The sequence below is a fragment of the Aulonocara sp. 'chitande type north' Nkhata Bay genome, linkage group LG9, assembly GCF_057382095.1.
Source record: "Aulonocara sp. 'chitande type north' Nkhata Bay isolate Kocher_YH1m ecotype deep benthic linkage group LG9, A_spYH_male_GT1.1, whole genome shotgun sequence".
Lineage (NCBI taxonomy): Eukaryota > Metazoa > Chordata > Actinopteri > Cichliformes > Cichlidae > Aulonocara > Aulonocara sp. 'chitande type north' Nkhata Bay.
The window spans coordinates 15,539,712-15,561,560 of NC_141352.1; the positions used below are offsets into that span (position 1 = coordinate 15,539,712).

The 21,849-nt window shown below is 39.9% G+C and overlaps 1 protein-coding gene across 4 annotated transcripts; it reads right to left on the bottom strand.

Annotated features, from left to right (window-relative positions):
• Nucleotides 1-663: 663 nt before the first annotated feature.
• ppp1r16a (protein phosphatase 1, regulatory subunit 16A) lies at nt 664-19,980 on the bottom strand. Of its 4 annotated transcripts, XM_086306059.1 has the most exons (13): nt 19,808-19,975; nt 17,917-17,971; nt 17,700-17,800; nt 9,967-11,003; nt 9,338-9,408; nt 5,758-5,903; nt 5,388-5,491; nt 5,063-5,187; nt 4,618-4,743; nt 4,441-4,516; nt 4,231-4,360; nt 3,963-4,125; nt 664-3,847 (listed from the first exon to the last, which is right to left on the bottom strand). In XM_086306059.1, exons 4-13 carry the CDS (start codon nt 10,211-10,213, stop codon nt 3,320-3,322), a joined length of 1,716 nt encoding a protein of 571 aa, XP_086162185.1. In that variant the 5' UTR covers nt 10,214-11,003; nt 17,700-17,800; nt 17,917-17,971; nt 19,808-19,975; the 3' UTR covers nt 664-3,319. The 4 variants fall into 4 exon arrangements, with proteins under 4 accessions (XP_086162185.1, XP_086162188.1, XP_086162184.1 ...); XM_086306062.1 differs by lacking the exons at nt 17,700-17,800; nt 17,917-17,971 and having other exon boundaries at nt 9,967-10,633; nt 10,983-11,003; XM_086306058.1 differs by lacking the exon at nt 17,700-17,800.
• Nucleotides 19,981-21,849: the final 1,869 nt, after the last annotated feature.

A 21,849-nucleotide genomic window follows, 5' to 3' on the forward strand; every position in this document is an offset into this window, starting at 1 on the left:
TCCTCTTTTTTTTTTTTAACACTGGAAACTGGCTGCTTTTTCAGTCATCTTGAGTCCAGTCCTTGTACCTTCACATTTTCAGAAGAATGTGTTTGTTTGTTGACCAACTTAACACTGACCTACAAATCATTCAACTCTGAAAACGGCACCTAAGTCAAGGCATGAAACAATGTTGTGTCTACACATCACACAACTTAACAAAGAACCCATTTTAAATTGTATCTTTAGGCTCTTTGTGACTAACAGCTGTCACAAAACTCATCATTTGTTACATCAAAATATGAAATGCCAAAGATAACAGTTTGAAAGGCATAAAACTGTACCAAGAAGGTCATTTTCAAAGAGCTCTTAGTTGAAAACTTGGCATCTTTCAGTATGGTGTGTGGCATGCCCTTAAAAAAATCTGATGGAGTAACACAAAAGAAGGTGCAGGTCTAAAGACTACAGCAGAAGAGCGTCTGATAGTCAGGTCTTTAAGAAACAGGGGAAACAAATCCAGCAAAGACCTGACGGAGGACCTGAGAGATGCATTGCCCCTTCAATTGATACATCTGCTGTTCACTCAAGCCTCATCAGAAATGGTGTCAGTGGAAGAGCTGCTGTTAGGAAGCCATTATTGAGTAAGGAAAACATAGAGAAAAGGCTGAGGTATGCCAAATTACACAAGACACAGACTGAAATCAGTAGCAACAGGTTTTATGGAGTGATGAATCCAAATTTGAAACACAGGGACAATAGTGAGTGTCTACAGTCGACTCTAAAACATGGTGGAGCCGTGTTGAAGTAGTGTGGGCTCATCTTGACAGGAAACCAAAGGCAGCCAACATCCAAAGAAGAGCTTTAAATGTCCTTCAAGAAGCCTGGAGAAGTACTCCTGAAGACTACTTAAAGAAACTACAAGACAGCTTCCATTAGAGAGCGCAGACTGTGTTGAATAAATTGTGGTCATTATCAAATATTGATTTTCAAAGTTCTTAGAACTATATTCATTCTTTTGCTTTGTATACTGTATTTTGGTTTATGTTATTGGACTGTGGCACGAAGGTATGGGTTAATAATTTGCATCCACGACACATCACTGTGTTGTCTTTTCATGCGAAAGGAACTACAGTACCAGAGAAAAACCACCTAGAATGCAAAGAATGCAGAGGAAATTAATGCAATGTCAAATAAAATTCATTTCTCACATGGAAATTTCCTTCCTTTGCATGTCATTTGTTTTAATCAGAGACAGAGAGGTGTGTGAATGCGTATCTGTAGGACAGTGTGAGACCCCCCCGATGGCTTGGAAAGAGTTTGGGAAAGACATTTGATATCCCAAACTAAAACAGTTCACACACAAGCATGTGATGCCCTGGTGACTTTCATGTGCATTTTGTCAGACTGTAAGTGCATCATCTGTTCCAACTTTACCTCAACGTTAAATGACAGATCAACATCACATACCTTATGTTGTGCAACAGCTATATAATTACTATAAGAGAGACTTACAGGCTTGGTCCTTGTAACTCAGTGGTGCTGGCTCACAGTCAAAACAAGTCTGAACATAAGCAGCTTCCAATTTTAACACACTCCCTCCCCATAAGGGTAACTGTTACTGAGGCCTTATACAACATAAAGATCTGTGCGCATATGTTTATGTGTGTGGATGAAGGTAATTCTGGTGCACCACAATGTTAAACCACCTAAATAAGCTGTCATTGTGTATTAACTGCTGCTCTGGAAGATGGCTCGGAACAGACTGTGTCATTCGAGATGTGCGGAAAGTCAGAGAGTGACTGATCTGAGCTAAGAGGACGACAAAAGGGGGAATGAGGGCAAGTAAAAAACATTCAGCTGATCATTTTTACCACAAGAGGGAGCTGTCATCAACATGAAACAAACAAGACAGACTGGGGATATGTTCAGCTTTTTTTGAACCAACTATAAGGCAATAACCTGATCAAATCTGTGCCTCAAATCACACACTTAAAAATGTAAATTGGAATAAAATAAAATATTTTAAACCCATTATCTGATCTGATCCCCTCCCTGTAAGCATCCCAGTCATAACATCCAGATACATTCATTAAGAGTTCTTGCATATTAAAAAATATATACAAAAATCATTTGTGAAAACATGTTTTTATGTTTTGTTTTTCTAAACAGGGATCAGTAAAAATCACTAACAAAACTGAAATGCAATACAGAAAAAGAGTGCATTGAGAGTACATCAAGTCCATGTCAGACCGATTATGTAATAATCCCACTGCTCACAAAATTTAAACGTGGGACTTCGTGCAAGCATTGCAACCTTTTTTTAAATAAGACATTTAATGAAGGCACCAACCTCTGTTAAACAATCGTGACACGTTTGCTCAGTTTGACAAGAAAACTAAACAGACTCTTTGACAGTTCGGTTAACACAAACATATCATAATTTTCTTTTTATAAATTGTCTCCGGATCAGGAAGAATAAATAATATGATTACATTCTGAGGGTAGAAAAATAGAAATACTGACAGAAAAATAGGAATCTGATAGATGATGATGATGATGATGATGATGACAGGCTGAGCTAAATTTCCCCACAGTAGAGACAAATGGTTCATTAGCAAATTGCACCATTTCAAATTTTGTGCACTTGAAAGCAACAAGAGAAAAAATTTTCAGTCCAAAGTAGAGAAAAAAATAAATCAAGCAAGGAAACGGTCCATCTTCATTAAATATAAATTCAGAATATTGATTAAACCAATCATGATCAATCCCCCATAAAGAAACAAACCTCTTTCACTCTCGTTTACAATATAAATGTACGCTAATGTAGATCATGTACCTGTCATAGCACTCATTAAGAAGAAAAGAAAAAAAAAAAAAGAACCTCATTGATTTAAAACAAATCAACTGCAATTCAGTCTTCTGCCTTATCTAGAAAACTTCACATGATTCTATGGCTTTCAGCCAGTCTAATTGTGTATTTAAGAGATGAGTAATGTAATGCCCCAAGAAATGGAGTGGGGGAGCTGTCTGCTTCTAACTGCAAGACTACAATCTGGAGTTCTCCTGTAGGTGAAGCAGGAGGGAAAGCTAGGACCTGCTAAAGGTGTGAAATGTGCAACAGAAATGAGAAAGCTAATCAAAGGAGGAATAATCACAGATTGCACTTTAGTTCACTTGGAAATGCAAAGCAGATTGATCCATCATTGGCATGTAGCCTTAACCTAAAGAGTCTCCAGTGATTCACTTAAAGCATGTCTGTTTTAACAGGGTTTTTTGCCACTTTTTGCCACCAGCTTTTGAACTTTATAGGCAGCATATTTGTCTGATTGCATGATTCTTTCTACATGAGTCCACAGCAAGGCTCCTTATTGTCGGACTGCTCTTCCTCAGGGGCTCGGAGTTTCAGAAGTGGAGGATCTCCACTGGCTGGGGTGAAGTACACCTGACTGGGGGAGACTGCCTCGGCGGCAGGCGTCATTTCAGGATCTGGCTGAGCCTGAATGGCTGTCACCTCAGCTGCTGCAACGGAGGGCTCCTCCTCAACGGGCGAGGGCAGCGGTGGTGCAGGTGCTTGGTATTTATTGAGCTTAGCAGCTGCCCGCTGGCGTTTCAGGTCAGCCAAGGTGTGGTGTGATTTCTCCCGAGTCATATTGTCTGCCCCCTCGCCCTCTGCAGACCCCACTCCAGACGCAGAGCCGAGCTGGTAGGAGGCGCTACGCTCCATGATTCCTCCCCCACTCCACTGCTCTCCAGGTACAGAAGATGCCAGAGAAACAGAGGTCTCTCCATTCCCTAGGCTGGGCATAATTTTCCTGTCTGCAGCCTCCAGTTCTTCCAAATGTGATGTTGCTGCACCTCGAGTAGCAACCTAAAACACGAGGGGGGGGGAGAGACAAACAAACAAACAAAAAAACCATTTACACTGTTTGTAATGGTCACAAAAACAGTAATGAGAAACATTTTCCATGCAAAACCTCCATCACCATGGTGGCATGCTGGTGCAACTCATTGTCGGTCTGTCTGTCCTCATCGTCGTCCTGCGGCTCAGGCTGTCGACCGCGCTCCTGCCACACCATGGCCTCTTTGTGGTGCTCCCGGCGGTAGAGACTGGAGCGCTCGTTCACGCTGACGCGACGCACCACTTTACTGCACATAGAAATGAGAGACAGGAGGGGAAGCAGTAAAACAATGATCCATTTCAACTTCGGTGTATGCTTTTCCCCCTCTGGTTCCACTGAGCTCCACGCTCACCCTCTGCTTCCTGTGCTAGATGCTCGTCTTTGCAGTGTGCCTTTCTGCCTGTCCTGGCTCTTCATGATGGCATCATGTTTGTGCTTCAAGTCCATCAGTTTGGCTCTGACTTCCTCATCAACACATAAATCTGAAAGGCAAAAGTGTCTCTCATGAATAAGCTTGATAAAAAAGGCAGAAACAGCAGCAACAACAATACTCTAGTTTCACCTAGTGGTGTCTCCTCTAAGACGGACTTTGCATTTAGATTGGCTCCGTGTGCCACCAGCAGTTCCACCATCTGCATCTATGGAACAAAAAAAAACAACAACAAAAAACAAAAAACAAAACACTATGAATGAGTCATTTCAGAAAACTAGTTGCTTTAGGCATGACAGCAGTATGAACCTGTCCCCAGCAGGAGGCAGCATGCAGTGGAGTCCACCCATCAGAGTCCTTCACATCCACCTGAGCCTTGTTCTCTAGTAACAGCTCAGCCACAGACATATAGCCGTTAGCAGATACGATATGGAGCTAAAGGAATAAAGAAAATGAACTGCACGTCAGTAAAGAACAATATTTCACAAGAAAATAAAATTAACAAAATATTTTCCCAATTCTCTGAACCTTTATATTATTATTACATTGGCTGAATGTTACAGAAATGGTTGGTAAAACATTACAAAGAATGCAGGAAACCTGTGCAACCTGTTAACAGTCAGGGAATTATTGCATTTATATTCAGATGTTTTTAAAATATCTAGCTTTACAGCATTGGATATAGATTTGAACTCTGAGCTGACAAATCTTAAGTGCACAACACAGTTCATGTGCATGCGTCCTTGTGTCTCACCAGAGTTGCTCCATTATCATCTTGTGCGTTTAAATCTGCTCCGCTCTGAGCCAGAGCCCGAATGTCAGCCAGCATAGCCGCCTCTTTAGCCCCTCTGCATTCATCTATACGGTCCTGAGTTATCCCTTCACAAAACAACACACACAGGGACAGGATTGAAAAGATCACTTGGACTTATTTTCTTCCTACTTTGGAACTGCACATAAATGTTGGCTGTCTGATTTCAAATGTGATACATGACAGGTAAGTTAAGCTTGATCATGCCTCTTTTTCCCCAACCTGTCAAAGGCAGGAAGGTGAATCTGTGCACAAACTTCTCACTGACCCTGTTCAGCCATAACCATCTCCAGCAGCTCAAGGGTAGCCTCGTCCTCACAGATGTCATAAGGCATGTTGCCATCCGCATTGACAGCCAGCAGATCGGCCCCACTGAAAGCACACATATCCATATTCAAAAAGACCTGAGTTAGCAGCTTTGCATATTAGGGTGTGTCACTCTAAGTGTTTTCATTTGCATTGGGTTCAGAAATTGCTTTCTCTTCCCAAGAAGGCTCTAAGTCTCAATTGTGGCTTAGCAAATAACATCCACTGAGGTTGAAACGAAAAAAAGCACATTATAAACAAAACATATTAGCTTAGAAATTTAAACATTTTGTGAGAGAAACAGAAAAGTTATGATGTGAGGCAGCACTCACCCCTGAATCAGGAGCTGCACCAGACCAGTGTGTCCACAGGTGGCAGCAGCGTGCAGAGGGGTCCACAACTCACTGTCACAAGCATTCACATTGGCACCAGCGTCTAGCAGACACTGCACTATCTCCACAAAATCATCAATGCAGCACTGAGAACAGACAACAGATACAATTGGGCCCATAAGTTTTTGGACAATGACAGATTCTTTTTTAATACTGTGCTTTTGCCTGTGTGCTATGGGCTCAAAATGTGGTCATAAATATTTTGTACTTGTAAATCAGTTTTGTACTTGTAAAAAAAGATTTGTGCGTGCGTAAAAAAAAGATTTGTGCGTGCGTAAAAAAAGATTTGTGCGTGCGTAAAAAAAGATTTGTGCGTGCGTAAAAAAAAGATTTGTGCGTGGACTTAGCCAAAAAAACCCTGCAAGTTACAACTACGAATTTTGACCCTATTTTTCTTCCTTTCATCTGATTGGTGAATGTCATGTCAATCACAAATGTAACAATCCAATCAGAGAACAGATGGGTTTGGATGTCGGAGGGGCGCTTTTTTTGAACTGCAGGTCTTTGAAGGGAATAAATGCCCTTTTACGTGCCAACCCAGCGTTTTCCTTCATCACCACGAAGGAAAACAGTCTGTGGTCGTCAGAGTTTGGTGATTTTTGTGTCACAGGACTACGTGTTTAATACAGGGACTTCCACAGCCTTTTCAACAGCACTGCGGACGTGGGGGGCAGTGTTTTGGAAATGACAGTCTTCATCACAAAGCTTTCTTCGTTATGAATTAGCATACATGTTTTTATTGAACATTTGAAGAACTAGCAAAAAAACCAGAAACTCTTGTAGTTCACATAAAGTCAGCGATAAAAACAACAAGGAGCAGGTGCATCTAGTACAGGTAGAGCTGCTGCAAAAACCCACAGAGCCCAGCAGCCAGCAACAAATTCTGGATCCTTTGCTTTTAGTTAGCAATTAGCATTAGCAGCACATCCTGCGTCCGATGTGAAGGGACTTTTATGCTGCGCGCTGTGACTCACAGCAATGGTCCCGGGTCAGCCCTGATGTTGTGTTAAACTAATCCTAAAGTAATAATGGTATTTCTAACCACTGATATACCACAACTTTATCCTTTCAACAGCTGCTGAAAGTAAGGGGACCTAACTGCTATTGGATATTTATATAGAGAATACCCTTCAAGGACCTGCAGTTCAAAAAAGTGCCCCTCCAACAGCCAAACCCATCTGTTCTCTGATTGGATTGTTTAATTTGTGATTGACATGACATTGACCAATCAGCTTAAAGGAAGAAAAATAGGGTCAAAATTCGTATTTGTAACTTGCAGGGTTTTCTTTGGGCTAAGTCCACACACAACCTTTTTTTTTTTTTTTTTTTTTAAAAACAAACACACACACACACACACACACACACACACACACACACACACAAATCTTTTTTACAAGTACAAAACCGATTTACAAGTACAAAATATTTATGACCACATTTTGAGCCCATAGTGTGCAACTTTAAACATGATGTAATTGAAGTGCAAAATTTCCATTTGAATCCACTGGATGTAATCAAAGTACTGTAATAACCATTTAGGAAATACAGCTATTTTATATATTCCATGTTTGTAAATCTCAAAAGGTAATTGGACAAACCAACGTAAATGTTTTAAATGTAAGGATTGTTTTCAACACTTTGGTATAAACCGTTTGCAGTCACTGACTCCCTAAAGTCTAGACCCCAAGGACATCACCAAATTCTGTTCTTCCGCTGAGATGCTTCAGTCGCTGCTTGTTTGTGAGACTCTGTGCCTTCAGTTTAGTATTTAATAACTGAAAACATGCTCGGTTTGAGATTAGCTGACTGACATGGCGATTGAAGAATGTCTCATGTCTTTGCCTTGAGAAACTCTTTGGATGCTTTTGCAGTTTCCTTTGACCCATTATCCATTAACACTGTGTTTCTGATCAGTTTGCAGCATTTCACTGAATGTGAGCAGAAAGTATAGCCCTGTACACTTCACAGTTCATCCTGCCATCCTATCACCAATCGCATCATCAATAAACACTAGTGGCCTGTGGCACCCATACATGCCCATACCATGACACTGCTCCTACCAAGTTTGATAGATAGTGTGGTATGCTTTGGTTCATCTTGTTGTTTCTCTCATTTACCACACTTTTCTGTTCCCATCACTCTGGCATAAATTCATAATGGTTTCATCTGTACAAAGCTTTTGTTTCCAGAACTGTGCAGGCTCTTTTAGAGGTTTTCTGTCAAAGTCTAATCTGATCATCTTGTTCTTGAGTGTAACCAGTGGTTTGTTCCTTTTGGTAAAGCCTCTGTATTTACATTTATAAAGGCGTCTCTTACTTGCAGACCTTGAGAGCGATTGAGTGTGTTCTTGACTTAGTCAGATGTTGTGAAATTGTTTTTCTCAATCACAGAAATAATTATGTCATAATGCACCTTAGCTGTTTTCTGGGGTCTTTAAGGACTTTTGATTTTGCTGACATGACCAGAGCATTCCTTCTTTTTAAGAATTAACAAGATTCCTGATTTGGACCCTCCTCAAGTTTTTCCTCTACTTATGGTAGGTTTGTGCGGATTTTCAGCCTAATGATGGTCTCCCTCACTTACAACAACATCTCTTTGAACATCATTTTAGGAGTTCCAGTGAGAAAATCCCAAATGGAACTATTCTTCTGCTTAATATGTCATGGAAACTGCCTGTCAGTCAATTTTCTAATTAACTTGAAGCCTCTGAAAATTGTCGACCGTTTATTAAAAACGGATGGAATAAACTTGAGGGAAAAATATGATGTTAGAAAACGAGTACAAACAGAGATAGAAAAATCTAAACATTAGTATTAATGTCAACTAAAGCACTGGATAAAGAAAAGAATTTACATGTACTCAGCCCTCTGTGTAAACACTACATTTTCCAAGGGAAACGGCAAAGCAAACCGCTCTTGTAAAGAGTTCTCTGTGCTAACAAACAGTCCTCTCAGGAGTGTGTAGTAGTGCGTGTATGTGTAAACATAAGGAGAAATTAAAAAGGGGTGAGAATATCGCAAGGATTTAAGGTGTCTTAAGGTGTCAACTAACAAAACACAGCAATATTGTGGTGGTTAAGTGTGACTGAGGTTGCCCAGAAATAGGAATGCAAGAAAAAAAAAAAAAACCTTTTTCACCTTTTCCATCTATAATCAGGGTAATAACTACTTTCTTTATGTAAAGTAACCAAGAAAACGTTAAGACATAATAAACAACTAGCACTTGGTGAGCTCAAAACTGTGACCACACACAAACAAACATAAACACAGAACAGAACTGGCCTAAATGTTGACAGTGGTATATGTGCAACATGTGGTTTTAACGGCCGTAACAAAATCATGCCGCGTAAGCAGAACTGCTTTGTGTTTAACTCAGTAATGTTGATGACAATTTAGCATTTGATTAGTGCAAAGGCAGAACTAGGTAAGTGAGAGGAGGCATCTGAGTTTGTACAACTGGCAGTGTTAACAGTGAACAGTGGTTGACTGGTGGCGGCTCCTGGAGCTAAATGCATGTGTACCTGATGCAGAGCAGTCAGTCCATCCTCATTGACCAGATCGGGGTTGATTCCGCTGTTAAGCATCTCCCTCACTAGCACAAAAGAAAAAAAAAAGAAATTTACAATCATGTATATACAGATTATGCATGACCATCAGGGCAGAGTCTTTTCCATAAAAAATACAAACAAACAAAAACAACCTTGCCATTTACCTGCCCTGAACATATACCATCTTGTAAAGATTGTTCTATGTAAAATGTAAAAGGATTTACCACCTTACCAACTAGCTCAGATCCAACAACTTATAATAAAGCTCTTAATACTATTTTTAATCTCTAATATATTCAGTACAATTTTTTCAGTTCCTGTAAGTCATTGGTTTTTACAGTGCAAGAGCTTCTTTCAGCAAATGCCAACAGCTACAGGACAAAGAAGCCTCGGCATTACAGTCAATTCATGGCACACCAATACTTCTGGGGTCTTCCTTCACACGTTTCTGAGATCTGGATCAGTCTTCTACAGGTGTCAATACCCTGGATTAGTATATATTTGCACTTTGATGCTCTAAAATCACTGAGTTTAAGCTGAAGCATTTGAAAAAAAATTGTTGTTTTCTGATTATGAACTTTTTGTGCAGTGTGTATACCCACCTTCATCCAGGTCGTTGCGGGAAGCAGCATCAAGCAGGGTGACAGCACTGGGGAATGTCACTTTGGTGGTGCGTGGCTTCTTCTTATCTGCTTTGGCCCTCGACCCTCGTACTGCATCCTTTTCCATCTGTGCCCAAGCCTTCAGCTGCTGAGCGCGGCGCTTCTTGGCATGCTTGAGCCGTTCTGTGGCACTCAGGCGCCCCATGGTTGCCATTTCAGCAAGCAGCTCGCCGTGATCTGCTGCCATGATACCGCACCGCCACAGCGGCTCAGCTACTATAGTACTGTTTCTTTCACTTATGTGAGGATATCCTTTAGGGGGTTTCAGCCTTCTTAATTTATCATATGCCTCCTGTCCTTTTTATAGGGAAGCCAAAGAGGCTACATCAGGGTGGGAGAACACAAAAAGATACTGCAGTTCATCTTTAAAAGTAACTTGAACCACAAAAAACAGCAAAAATTTCAAAAATATGATGGGAAAGAAACTAAGTTGTGCAATCAGGTGACAGATATTTCTGTCTCTTTCCCATCTTTAAAAAACTCTTATCGTGCTAAAGTAAAATAGCAGCAGGAAGGTGTCCAAAACATAATAATCCAAAGGGTAGGTTTCAACCAGCTGTCAGTCCTCCAATCCATTTCTACTTTGGGTAACTTGGCGAATCATCCACTTGGCAAACAGAGAAAACAAAACACAACTATAAAAGGTCAGTCTATCTTAGCTTCTAATCCAAACAGATAGCAATCATGCTTCAGTATATGGTCCAAAGGAGGTGTGGATTTGTGAGAATCCATAGGCAGCAGTGAAAAACAAATCCACAAGGTGGAAAGAACCAAACATCCAATGAGAATAAAAAAAGGAGTCCTACTTCAGTTACTGACAATAAACAATATTTGACAGAATTAAAATATTTCTGGGTGGTCAAATAACAACATTTCACAACTTCCTGTTGATAGTGTTGGTGCACTTTTTGGTAAATCTTCAAAAGATGTGATCTAGGTATAACGTGTTCACCAACTTGAATGACATTGTCTTCAGCCTGTGGGTCAGGGAGAGAGAAGGAAAAACTGCAGTGAGACAAAATGTCAGGGCTATGTTACAGTATAATGACAACATACTGCTCTCTTAATCCTGTTATCTTTAACCCCTGAGCTCCTCTCCCCTACTCCCTCCTCTCCCACTCCTCTCCTGAAGGAAACTTGAGAGGGTGGGATGCTTTTCATTAATGACTGACACACCCTGCAGCCCAGCACACACATTACATGTGTTACAGGGTATTCACACGGTGAGAGTGAGTGATGGATGTTGTGGCAATGCAGTTAAGTAACAAGTATGTGACCTGTTATGGTGCAAGTTCCCACCCCTGACAACCCTGGTCAGTGAGATCCCTCTCATTGGCTTTCGTTCACTTCCAAGTAGAGATACGCGGCTCACACACTCGGCTCTTTCCAGGCTGTTCATTTATTATTTAGGCCTGGGCCAGTGAGCGCTGAGAGGAAGGTCAACTAGAGGCACTCAGTGAGATAGAGAGAGTGACTGATAAGACTGTAGTCCCAGGACACAGCTACTGCAACATTGTACCAATGACAAAAAAAAAAAAAAAAAAGCTGGGAGAACATACCGGTCCATAAATCAGCAAGATTAGAGGGCAATCAAGTGTAGAATCATTAGACATAACAATTACAGTGGTCCTCTTGGACTTTCACCTCATTATTAAAAACACTGTTGGATTCTTAGTTGTATTAAACACAAATAGTCCTTTGTTACAAACTAAGTGCAGATACCTATATCTTAAAGCCTTGTGTGCAATATGATATAACATACAAAGAACTATAATTGTGCTTTTTAAATAGGGTTTTGCCCTGCCATTTGAAAGACTAATAGTTCTTGCCTTGGGGACAGGCAAGAACTATTAATATTCTGTGTATACCTACTATTTTCAGGATACCTAACCCTTCACCCTTTGTCACAAGCTACAATGTAAGGATTTCCTTAGTTGAAGGTCACACTCTGACTCTCTCCATGGATTGAAGGCTACTACGCAGATCTGTCTTTTAAATACACAGATTAATACGGACTTGGAATGCACAGGACAGAGATATGTGTAATGAAGGTTAGTTTCAATTAGAATGTACCGACAATTGTACAATATAGCTTTTTAAACTTTCTCCCTCAGAGAAGAAAGCCACAGTATCCAAAAATCAGCACTGTAAAAGTCAAGAGTAAACAGTAAGTATACGGACTATTAAAGAATAGTCCAATTAGAGTTAGTGGCCTTGGTTATACTGCACTTAACTAATGAAAAGGGGAATAAGTTTTGTGGCATTTTAAGGGGCTTTAAAGGGGAAAAGGATTAGAGAAATCTGGAAAAATCCCTTCAAGAACTTTACTGATGTATTAGTGGGATAATTCCAGACACAATCGGAGAGATCAGTGGGAAAAAAATCTTAAATATGTTGTTTGTTTTTTTTGTCAGACTCCCAAACCTAGTGTTTTTGACATTTTATCCTGTGCTGTGAATTTTAAAGATATCTTTTCATACTCAAAGCCTATGTTAAATGTTGACACTCAGACATAAACAACAAAGCCATAATATATCACCTGTATATTAAAATACATCCTTTAGTCCACATCTTTCACAAAAATCAGCCACTACTTGATTTGTGCACATCAGAAGTTCATTTCTTCTGAAAAAAAGATGCTTTGATTCTTACTTCACTAACATTTCATGTTTGCTGAGTTTACACAAACAAAGAGTGATAAACTTTTTTTTTTTTTTATATATGCGATTCACAACAGCGCACATTAAAGAGATGGAATTTGATGATTTGCATTTCTAAAGTGATCAATGTGAGAATCAAGGCTGCCCTCACCGCTCTTTCTGAATAACGTTATCCTACTGACTAAGCAGACAATAAAAGTGTGCCCCATTTGTCCCTGTGACTATAAAACCGGTTTACTGTGTTTCAACCCTCACCATGAAAATATGGGCTCACCTGACCTGCTGGAACTGTGCTGGCCTGCCACTGTTGTGGTGTGTATCTTACATGGTGTATCACTCTGGGATGACAGCATTATTGCGGTTTCTTATATTATTGTGGTTTCTTATACTCATGACCACATTGCTAACAAGTTTTCCACCATATAGTTATCGCTGCAAAGAAGGTGCTGCATCAAAAACCTCCTAGTGTTTGATTTGGTTACAGTTGCCTGCAATTTTTCATGTTTTGTGTGCAAATACTTGGCAACCCAGTGGAAGCAAAACTTGAAAAATGAAAAAAAAAAAAAAAAAAGAAAGAAAAGAAAATGCTGATGCTTCATCTTCAAAGTAAAGGTTGAGCCAACTGTGTCCATTTACAGTTTGAATCAGACTTTTCTCTGTTTGTTCTAGAGCTCGGAGAATATCTGAAAAATGTTTCTAGACAAGTGCATCACTTAGATTTATTCTACGACCACAGCAATATAATAACAGCCAAATCACAAACAGGTTTTTGCCAACTGGTTGAGGAATACATACTTTTCCCTCGCAACAGGAGGTTGCCAGATTGCTGCAGACAGGTCTCCATGTCTGTGTGTAATTTACGTACTTATTCACTTAAACCTACATGGTCACCATGAATGTCAAACATCCAGAATGGCAGACAAATTGACATCATGCTAATAGTGGTCACATGTCGGCAAAACCTCAATGGGTCATTAGAACAATAGTCTATTCAATATGTCCTCTGTAGTGGGCATTGAATAGTTCTCAGGATGATATCACCACCTCTTGCCTTAGCGTGCTCTTGACAACACCTGAGAATGCTTTATGCAATTTCAAAACAAACTCAGAAAAATCAATTTTAAGAAATATCCATGAACCTATGGATGCAGCCATAGCGTGGTTAATCCATATATATCTTACGCATAAAATCCAGTCATCAAAAACACATGTCACTTAAAACAACCCATCCCTCCAAAAACTGTCATATATGTGGTGTGTTGACTGATTCACAATGGCAGATAATGCACTGAGGAAAATGCAAGAACACTGTTAAAGTTACCCAACTATACTATTAATACCAAACTTAATACTTCCTGAATCCTTTTCAAATTACAGTCTAAAGAAAATGTTGGAGATTAGCAATAGGTCACTAAAAGCTACTTTTAGCTTCCCTCTTTTTTCATTACAGCAGATAGCTCCACATGTTTGACTTGGCAGATTGTTGTTTTTCTTCAGATTTCCTCTCTGATGTAACACTGAAGGGATTTATTTCTCCTCCCAGGATCAAACTAGGGATCTTTCACCTGTTAGGAAAATCAGTAAACCATGCCAATATGGAGCCACAGTTTAGTAACTCATGCTATTAACCGGAACTGAAAATAACAGAGAGACAAAAGGAGTCAAAGAGAGAAAGAAGAGATATACATGTTGGCAAGTCAGACAGGCAGACTTGGAGAGGTAGGTAGAACATAGGTAAAGTGATTAGACTACCTTGGGAAGAAGTAACAAACTGTGTCCATGTGAACGCTCGTGCATGCATCTTTTGTACACTATGGGACTTGAACACACAGCAAAATTACACACGAGTAGCGATGGGAGGCATGATACATTGCACACAGGCTAACTTTCTCGCCTGTGAAACTTAACATAGATAATGTCAGAAATTTATTTCTAATTAAAATGTACGATCACACACATAAACACAAACTCTGGCATCAGAGCAATATATTCTGATGTTATGCCGTGGAGTGTTAATTTTAGCAAACATGTAAGACATCCTCTCATACTAAGGTCTAATGAAGCGCATTTATTTGTTTGTTTAACCAACAGCGCCAGAGTTCCAGGTTTACATTAATGTCCCAAGCCTAATGGGTTTTTTGACCTCCATCACATCTTTTTCCCTAAGAAACTAATCCTGAAACCATTAATAATAAATGTATCCATTTCAAAACCAAGTAGTGTAGCAATGATAACACTTCCTAAATCCTTTCAGCAGGAAACACAGTGACAATTTCTCTTGCCAAGGACCAATTCTGGAAGACACAACATCCTTGTAAATGTTTTTCACTACGCAAGCTGATCTTGGAGAGTGTAAATAATGTTATGTGACAACTGCACTCTGCTCAGGACACTGTGGATTCTCACAGCTACCAGTGCTACCCCTCATTCACCAGATTTTCAGAAAACCTGAACTCTGGGGCCTTGACATTGAGGTCAATGAGATTTGAACTGATCAAGATTTTTTATAAACGCACTTTTGGTATATTTAAAAAAAAATCAAAAAAAAAAATCCCACATTGCCTTCTTCTCGAGTTAGCACATGCAAAAACACGGGCAGCCACACTGCCTGCCAAGGTGACTACAATACCCCATTAGTCTTTTACAGTTAAGGGGTAAAAATTGGGCTGAAGGAGAAATTAAGTTCAACGTCGCAAGTAATTCTGTGTTAGCCCATCATCAACGAAACAATACGAGCACCTGATTCAATCACAATGTACACAAAAGTATTTGCTGTGAGTGTGAACACCGCTAACTTGTGGCTACACACTGACGCAAAAAACAGTATGTGTCAAAATCAGCCACTTCCACGCTGGATCTTGTCTCTTTAAATCATATACTGTCCAGTTTTGTTTTGACTCCACTTTAACCATGACCTTTCAGTCCAGTCTTTGCTTTAAAAGTCCCAGTCCCTAAAAGTAGGGAAGTTTATCCCTTTAGAGTATTACTCCGATAGTTCAGTTTTAGCCAAACAAACTACAAGTCATGTTGCTGTGAAAAAGAGAAAACACGTCTTCAGTATCCTCACAACATGAAAATGCTATCTTACTCAGACAGACCAGCAGCTCAGAAGTGAACTAGAGAAAAAAAACTACAAGATAAACAGTCAGTGGCCCAATACTGTGTTGCCTCTCTGGACATATTAATAGTTTGGTTGTAGTCAATTGTAGACAAGGCATCACCATGTGAGGATATTTCTAAGATAAATATTGAAGCTACAGTATTGTGCAAAAGTCTTGAGCCATGTCTGATTTCTTTAGATTTTGCTTCCAAGGAGTCAGACTTTCTTGTAATTTTTCTTTTCTTTACAATTTCTTGCAAGTGGGCGTGGTCAGCAGTTCTCCAAGCTTTCTGGAGGTATTTCAAAGTTTTTCTTTCACATTTCATTTCACAGGAATGTTTTGTTTGTTAAGCCACTTAACACTGGCCTATGAATCATTCAAGCCTGAAAAAGGACCCTAACTCAAGGAACCAGTGTTGTGTCTACACATAACAGACATTTTCATTTTAAACTGTATCTTAAGGCACATTGTTACTAGCAGTCTTTTACAAAGGCAAATAAATTGTTCCAATTTTTTAAGCTGAATCCAGGAAAAGTAGTTTGGACCAAACAGGCAATTCCCAAAGAGATATTAGCTGAAAACGGTGCATATCTCAGCAATGTGTGCTCTTTTTTTGTAGAGGATAAAAGAAGAAATGGCAGGCTTAAAGACTCTCTACAACACATGAACACTATTGGAAAGTCACATATTTAAGAAATAAGAAAAAAAAGGCAATCAAAGACCTGACACAGGGCCTTTAAGATGCATCTGATCCTTCAGTTGACCAATCTTCTGTTCACCGAGGACTTAACAAATTATAGGACAGTTTGTCTAAGAGAGATCAGACTGTGCTGAAGAATAAAGGTGTTAGAATTGCACAAAATTTGTTTGTTTTTTTATACTGTATCTCTTGTAGTTTTGCACATTTCAATAAAGAGCTCCAACGACTTCCCATTTTCGTAGAGGGAAAAAAGGAAAGAAATGTAAGCTTTTGCACAGCACTGTATATTTTCAACAGTATACACTAGGATCAAGTGTTCAACAAAGAGCAACCCCTCCCCCGTCCTTTTGTTTTCTTAAGGAAGGATTTTGCTAACTATTCAAAAAGAAATAAGGAGAAAGCTATAAATGAAACTCTGAACACTAAATGAACAATCAATAATAATCTTTAAAAATTTGCTTCAATTTCTCTGCGATGCTGTGATCTTACCTTACCGATGTACTCACTACAAACACTTGATGCACAACAGACCTCAGCCTCATGAGTCTGTTAGTTTTGCTTCTGCTATATAAAGAATGGGGAATTTGTTAGTGGGAAGACTGTGGAAGAACCTTGTGATTCCCAGTGTTGGGCAAAGACGAGACAGGAAACTACACAGGAAAAGACAAATTTTAGCACGGCAGACACCACAGCACACACTCACACACGCGCTGAAAAATATGACTAACATTTATTATGTTTGGGAAAACGTCCCTTCGTCAATGTGACATTTGTAGTCTTCTGACTAATTTTCCACCTAGTGACCTAACAGGAAGGTCTGTCTACAGCTGCTGACAAATACAACCTTTCACTCAACAGCTAGAATGAATAGAGTACTATGAATACATATACTGGGGCTCAAACTTCACCAGGTGGGTGGGACTGATCAAAACAGAAAATACAGCCTAAACACCCAACCTTAAATCTGGCCACACTTGGTCCTCTGTGCTTCAATCATGGGTTTGTCATCATAAAACAGCACCGGACGGCTCCTGTGTACAGCCTCCAGCCTGGTGAGCTATTTGATTAGAAACAGAGGACCTTACCGACCCACTCATTGAAACAAACATTGCTGAGTCAGTGTAGCTTGATGATTCGGGAATGATCCCGCCTGCAGTCTGAAACAATGCCAAAGTAGCCTAAAATGTGTGCCACATACTCACAAATACTCACTGTTAGAAGGGATAGAGCTGGGAATGGCTTGTCAAATCATGAATCATTATTTCTAATCAAAAAGCCAAGCGTTACCCAAGTGTAGCATCTACACTGCTTCTCTGCGTTTAAAAAAAAAAAAAAAAAAAGAAAAAGAAAAAAGAAAAACTTGTTTTAAATTTAACGTATTTTTGGGCTGATGCTTGGACAAAGCAAGACAAACGAAGATGTCACATACCTTGAAATAATTTCCACTTTGGGTACTGATACAGGAAATGTTTGTAGCTGCAGCCCTTGAAGGACGGACAAAATTATAATCACTACAAATGAGAGCGAGGGAGGAGGATCTACAATAAGCCCTTTCATGTGTTAAGGTTTGAGTTGCTCCATGTAATCACTCAGAAATCTCAGTAATTCTATCAAGCAGCCAAGGGTTAGGAGAGACCATGAGAAACAAAAAACACAATGATGAAGGCGAAGATACGTCACACAAAAGAGCCGCTGCTTTTTTTGGAAGACAGGATGTGGACAGAGAGAGAAAGAGAGGGTTAAAGGATGTGGAGGAAAGAATGTGAAGGAGATAGAGAAGAATATGAGGAGGAGACAGGAGGGGGAGGAGACAGCCAGACTAGCTTTGACTTTAACTCCTCCGACTGCTTGTAAGTAGGAAGTAGGGTCATGTCATGCTGGAGCGGAGGAGGAGAGGCGAAGAAACAAAAAAGAAAACAGGAATCTTTAAACGGAGCCAGGTGACAGAATGAGATGTATCTTTATTATCCCATAATGGGATAATAAAGAAATGCCTCAGTAAGACGAGAGAGAGCCCCAAACCCGACAGAATTACTTTACAGAATTAATCTATTAGTTTAGTGGCGATTGCTACTCTTGCTGTAAAATCACAGTCCGGCCTTTTTATCCATTCTTCCTAAGTCTCTGAAAGCACGTAGCACTGTGTGGGCTGTCACATCGTGTATCAAGGAGCCCTCACACTAATTTTAGTCTATATTGTGAAACCTGCAAATATTTAACTTTACATACCAAGTCAATGTTGTTGAAGAGGCACTTTAAACATAGGCCTGACAAGAACAAATGCCTGAGTTTATTTAGGTTAATAAGTTATTGATGGAGGGTTAAAGTCAAATAGCTGAAGGGCCGTGCTTGATTGTGAATAATAATCCTTTTCTTCCTTAATCCCTTCAGACTTGTGGGTCTGCCCCTGTGCAGTGTGCCTATTTTCACAATAAGCAAATCAATTCTCTTTACAATTCGCTTTTAGCTGAGAAAAGAGATGTTATCATAAGATATCGGAATTTTTCATTATTATTCATTCAGTCATCAACCTGTAATATCATTTGCCAGACTGAGCTTGCTATTTTTATTATTATATTATTATTATTATTATTAACAAAATAGTTGATTAATTCAACTAATGTTAAAGTAATCCAACAAAACCCATTTCAGTAAATGATTGGATCTACTTGACCCTGAACTCTGAGCTGCCGCATGTAAGATAAATGAGTTGTATTTTTTTACGTCATGGTAATTAACTGTATAAGTTGGCACGTCGCCCTTTCACGCTGCTGTGATATATTTAGCTTTTAAAAAAATAAGTTAAACTTAGTCCCAAATCACCTTCACTTTTTCATCACAGTTTGATGAGATCGCTATAGCGCTAAACAACATTAATACAATAATGGAAAGTTTTAACAGCAACAGCAGCGGAAGCTTTAGCTCCTGTCACGGGATTAGCTAACCGACCTAGCGGTTCATAGACAAGCCCAACAGGTGTATTGTCTGCTGACAGGTAATGCAAGCGGCTCTTTCCCCACTTGCTTCATTCGTAGCTCTCATAACGTAGTTGTATCCCACACGCTTGACTTTATAAGTTGAAAAATTGGCAAGCGTACCTGTTGTGCGGCTACCTGTGGTGAAGTCATATTATGCTAACGTTACCTTAGCTTCGCATTAGCTCGCTGCTCACCGACGCTGAACTCGGAGCCGCTGCCCTCAGATAATTAACGTTAACGTCTCGGCGACAACTAAGTTCAGCTTATACACAATCGTTTGAACCGAGCAGGACGTTCAGATTCATTGTAAAACAATAGAAAAACAAAGTGGCGACATCTTACCTGTTGCGCTGCCTGTCAGCGGTAGGTCCTGGGCGAGCGGTGAAACTGAATCAGCTGCTGTCCGCCGCAGCTCCAGCTTCAGCCAGCCCTCTGGGGAAATGCTTCACCATAACAACCGAACCTGCGCCCTCTCCTCCCGCCGGACAGCCTCCACCAGGGGGCGGCAGGAGACAGGTGATCATCTGCCAAAAAACATGCCCGTATTTAAACTGTTACAAATGACTTGCTGACTCAAACCCCCCCCCCCCCCAAAAAGAAAAAAACATCCCAATGTGTAAGCAGCAATCAAGTTTTTGACAAAGTGAATTTTATACATCATTTATTTATCCAGGTACAAAAAAAGGTGTGAGATAAAAAATTGTATTTTTTAAAATGAGATCTGGCCAAGAGGGCAGCAGAAATGGCAACAAACATAATGGCTCTATAAATATATTTTAAGTGGATAGATTAATAGATACTTTATTCATCCCCAGGGGGGCATTAACGAATTCCACATACATGCTAGACAGGCCAGGACTGATACAAAAGCAATCACGACACTATGTACTGACTAATAATGAGTTATACTGTAGTGCATCATGTTATATTTAAAAGCTGTACTTTAGCTATTAGCGGTGGCTTGTGGTCAAAGTAGCCATTCATTTTACTTGAATCTCTGCCCTTCCTAACTTTTCCCCTCCATCTATTTTCTTACCACTCTCTTTTTGGGATTTCTGTCCCTCCTCCTGCACTTCTCCAAGACTAGTGCTAAGAACAGCAGTTGTTTGTGACGCGAGGGTTTGTTTGTTTTTTGTTTTTTTTACTAGTTGTTGCTGTTGACAGTGTAGCTGCTAACATGCCGGTTAATTTGACTCATTTTGTTGCATTTTTGTTTGTCTTTCTTTTTGCCTCTCAGCTTTTCAGCTCCACCTTTCGTTTCGCTGTCTTTATCAACCACGTCTTCCACAATAAAATCTCTTATACAAGGTGCGCGGGCGCACAGGGAACGCTGGCAGGGGAGGGAACAGTTTGAAATTAAGATATTTGATTGGGCAATCCAGTGTCAATAATGAAAATGCACCAATGGGCTGCTGTAAGTGTTTGAAGGCCCGGTGCACAGCTGCCCTACGACCTGTTGCCTGTATAAACATATCGACCAAAGACAAACAAACAAAGAACAGTTATATTGACCCACCAGGCAAATGCGCGGTATGCCAAATTACCAGTCCAGCCTTGATGATAGACATTCAATAAATACTAACAAACACTAATAGATACTTGTAAATACACAGTATTGCCAAAAAACTACTAAAAAGCAATTTAAAAAAACATTAAAAAATAAACAGGTTGAACTTGCCTTAGTGTAAAAACAACAACCCATCCTTCATTTTTAAGTCAAATATTGAGGGTGTGTTTGCATGTATAAGGATGTGTTTGCCTATGCACCTGCGTTCTTAGAAATGTGAATTCACTGCAGTCTTTTCACAGTAAACTGTTAAGATGTGTTTGGTAACTAAATGATAATTGCTGCAACACACAAGCCTAAACAAGTGTGTCTTTAACACTCCCATAATTAAAAATCAACTTTGAGGCACTCAACCAAAAACACTGCTGGACAATGAAATACACAAGGTGTCCCTGTGAGCACCCGAATCAGTTACTAAATCCTAAAAAAGAGATAGACACTGAAGACGCTGTGACCTGCTGACCCCCGTAGTGACCCAGCTATGCATCACAGCGGTGATACCCTGCAGAGTCACAACAAGGAACCTGCGTTGGAGCTTTTGTTACCATCTCTGGTCCTCGGGAGAAGATTCAGTGCAGTGCTTCTTCAAGTGTTTTGAATATGCATAGAATGAGTTTCATAAAAATGATGGCAAACAAAGAGAAGAGTGACTCAGTAATTGGACTGGACTCAATCAGCCCATGTGAAGAGCCTTGTGAAACCAGTGATGCCCATGTTTAAAATCAATTAGATTTGGCTTACACAAATATTTATTATCCATTTCTGTGTCAGGAAAGAAAAGAAATCTTCGCCGTAAATGAAAATATTATTTTCAGGC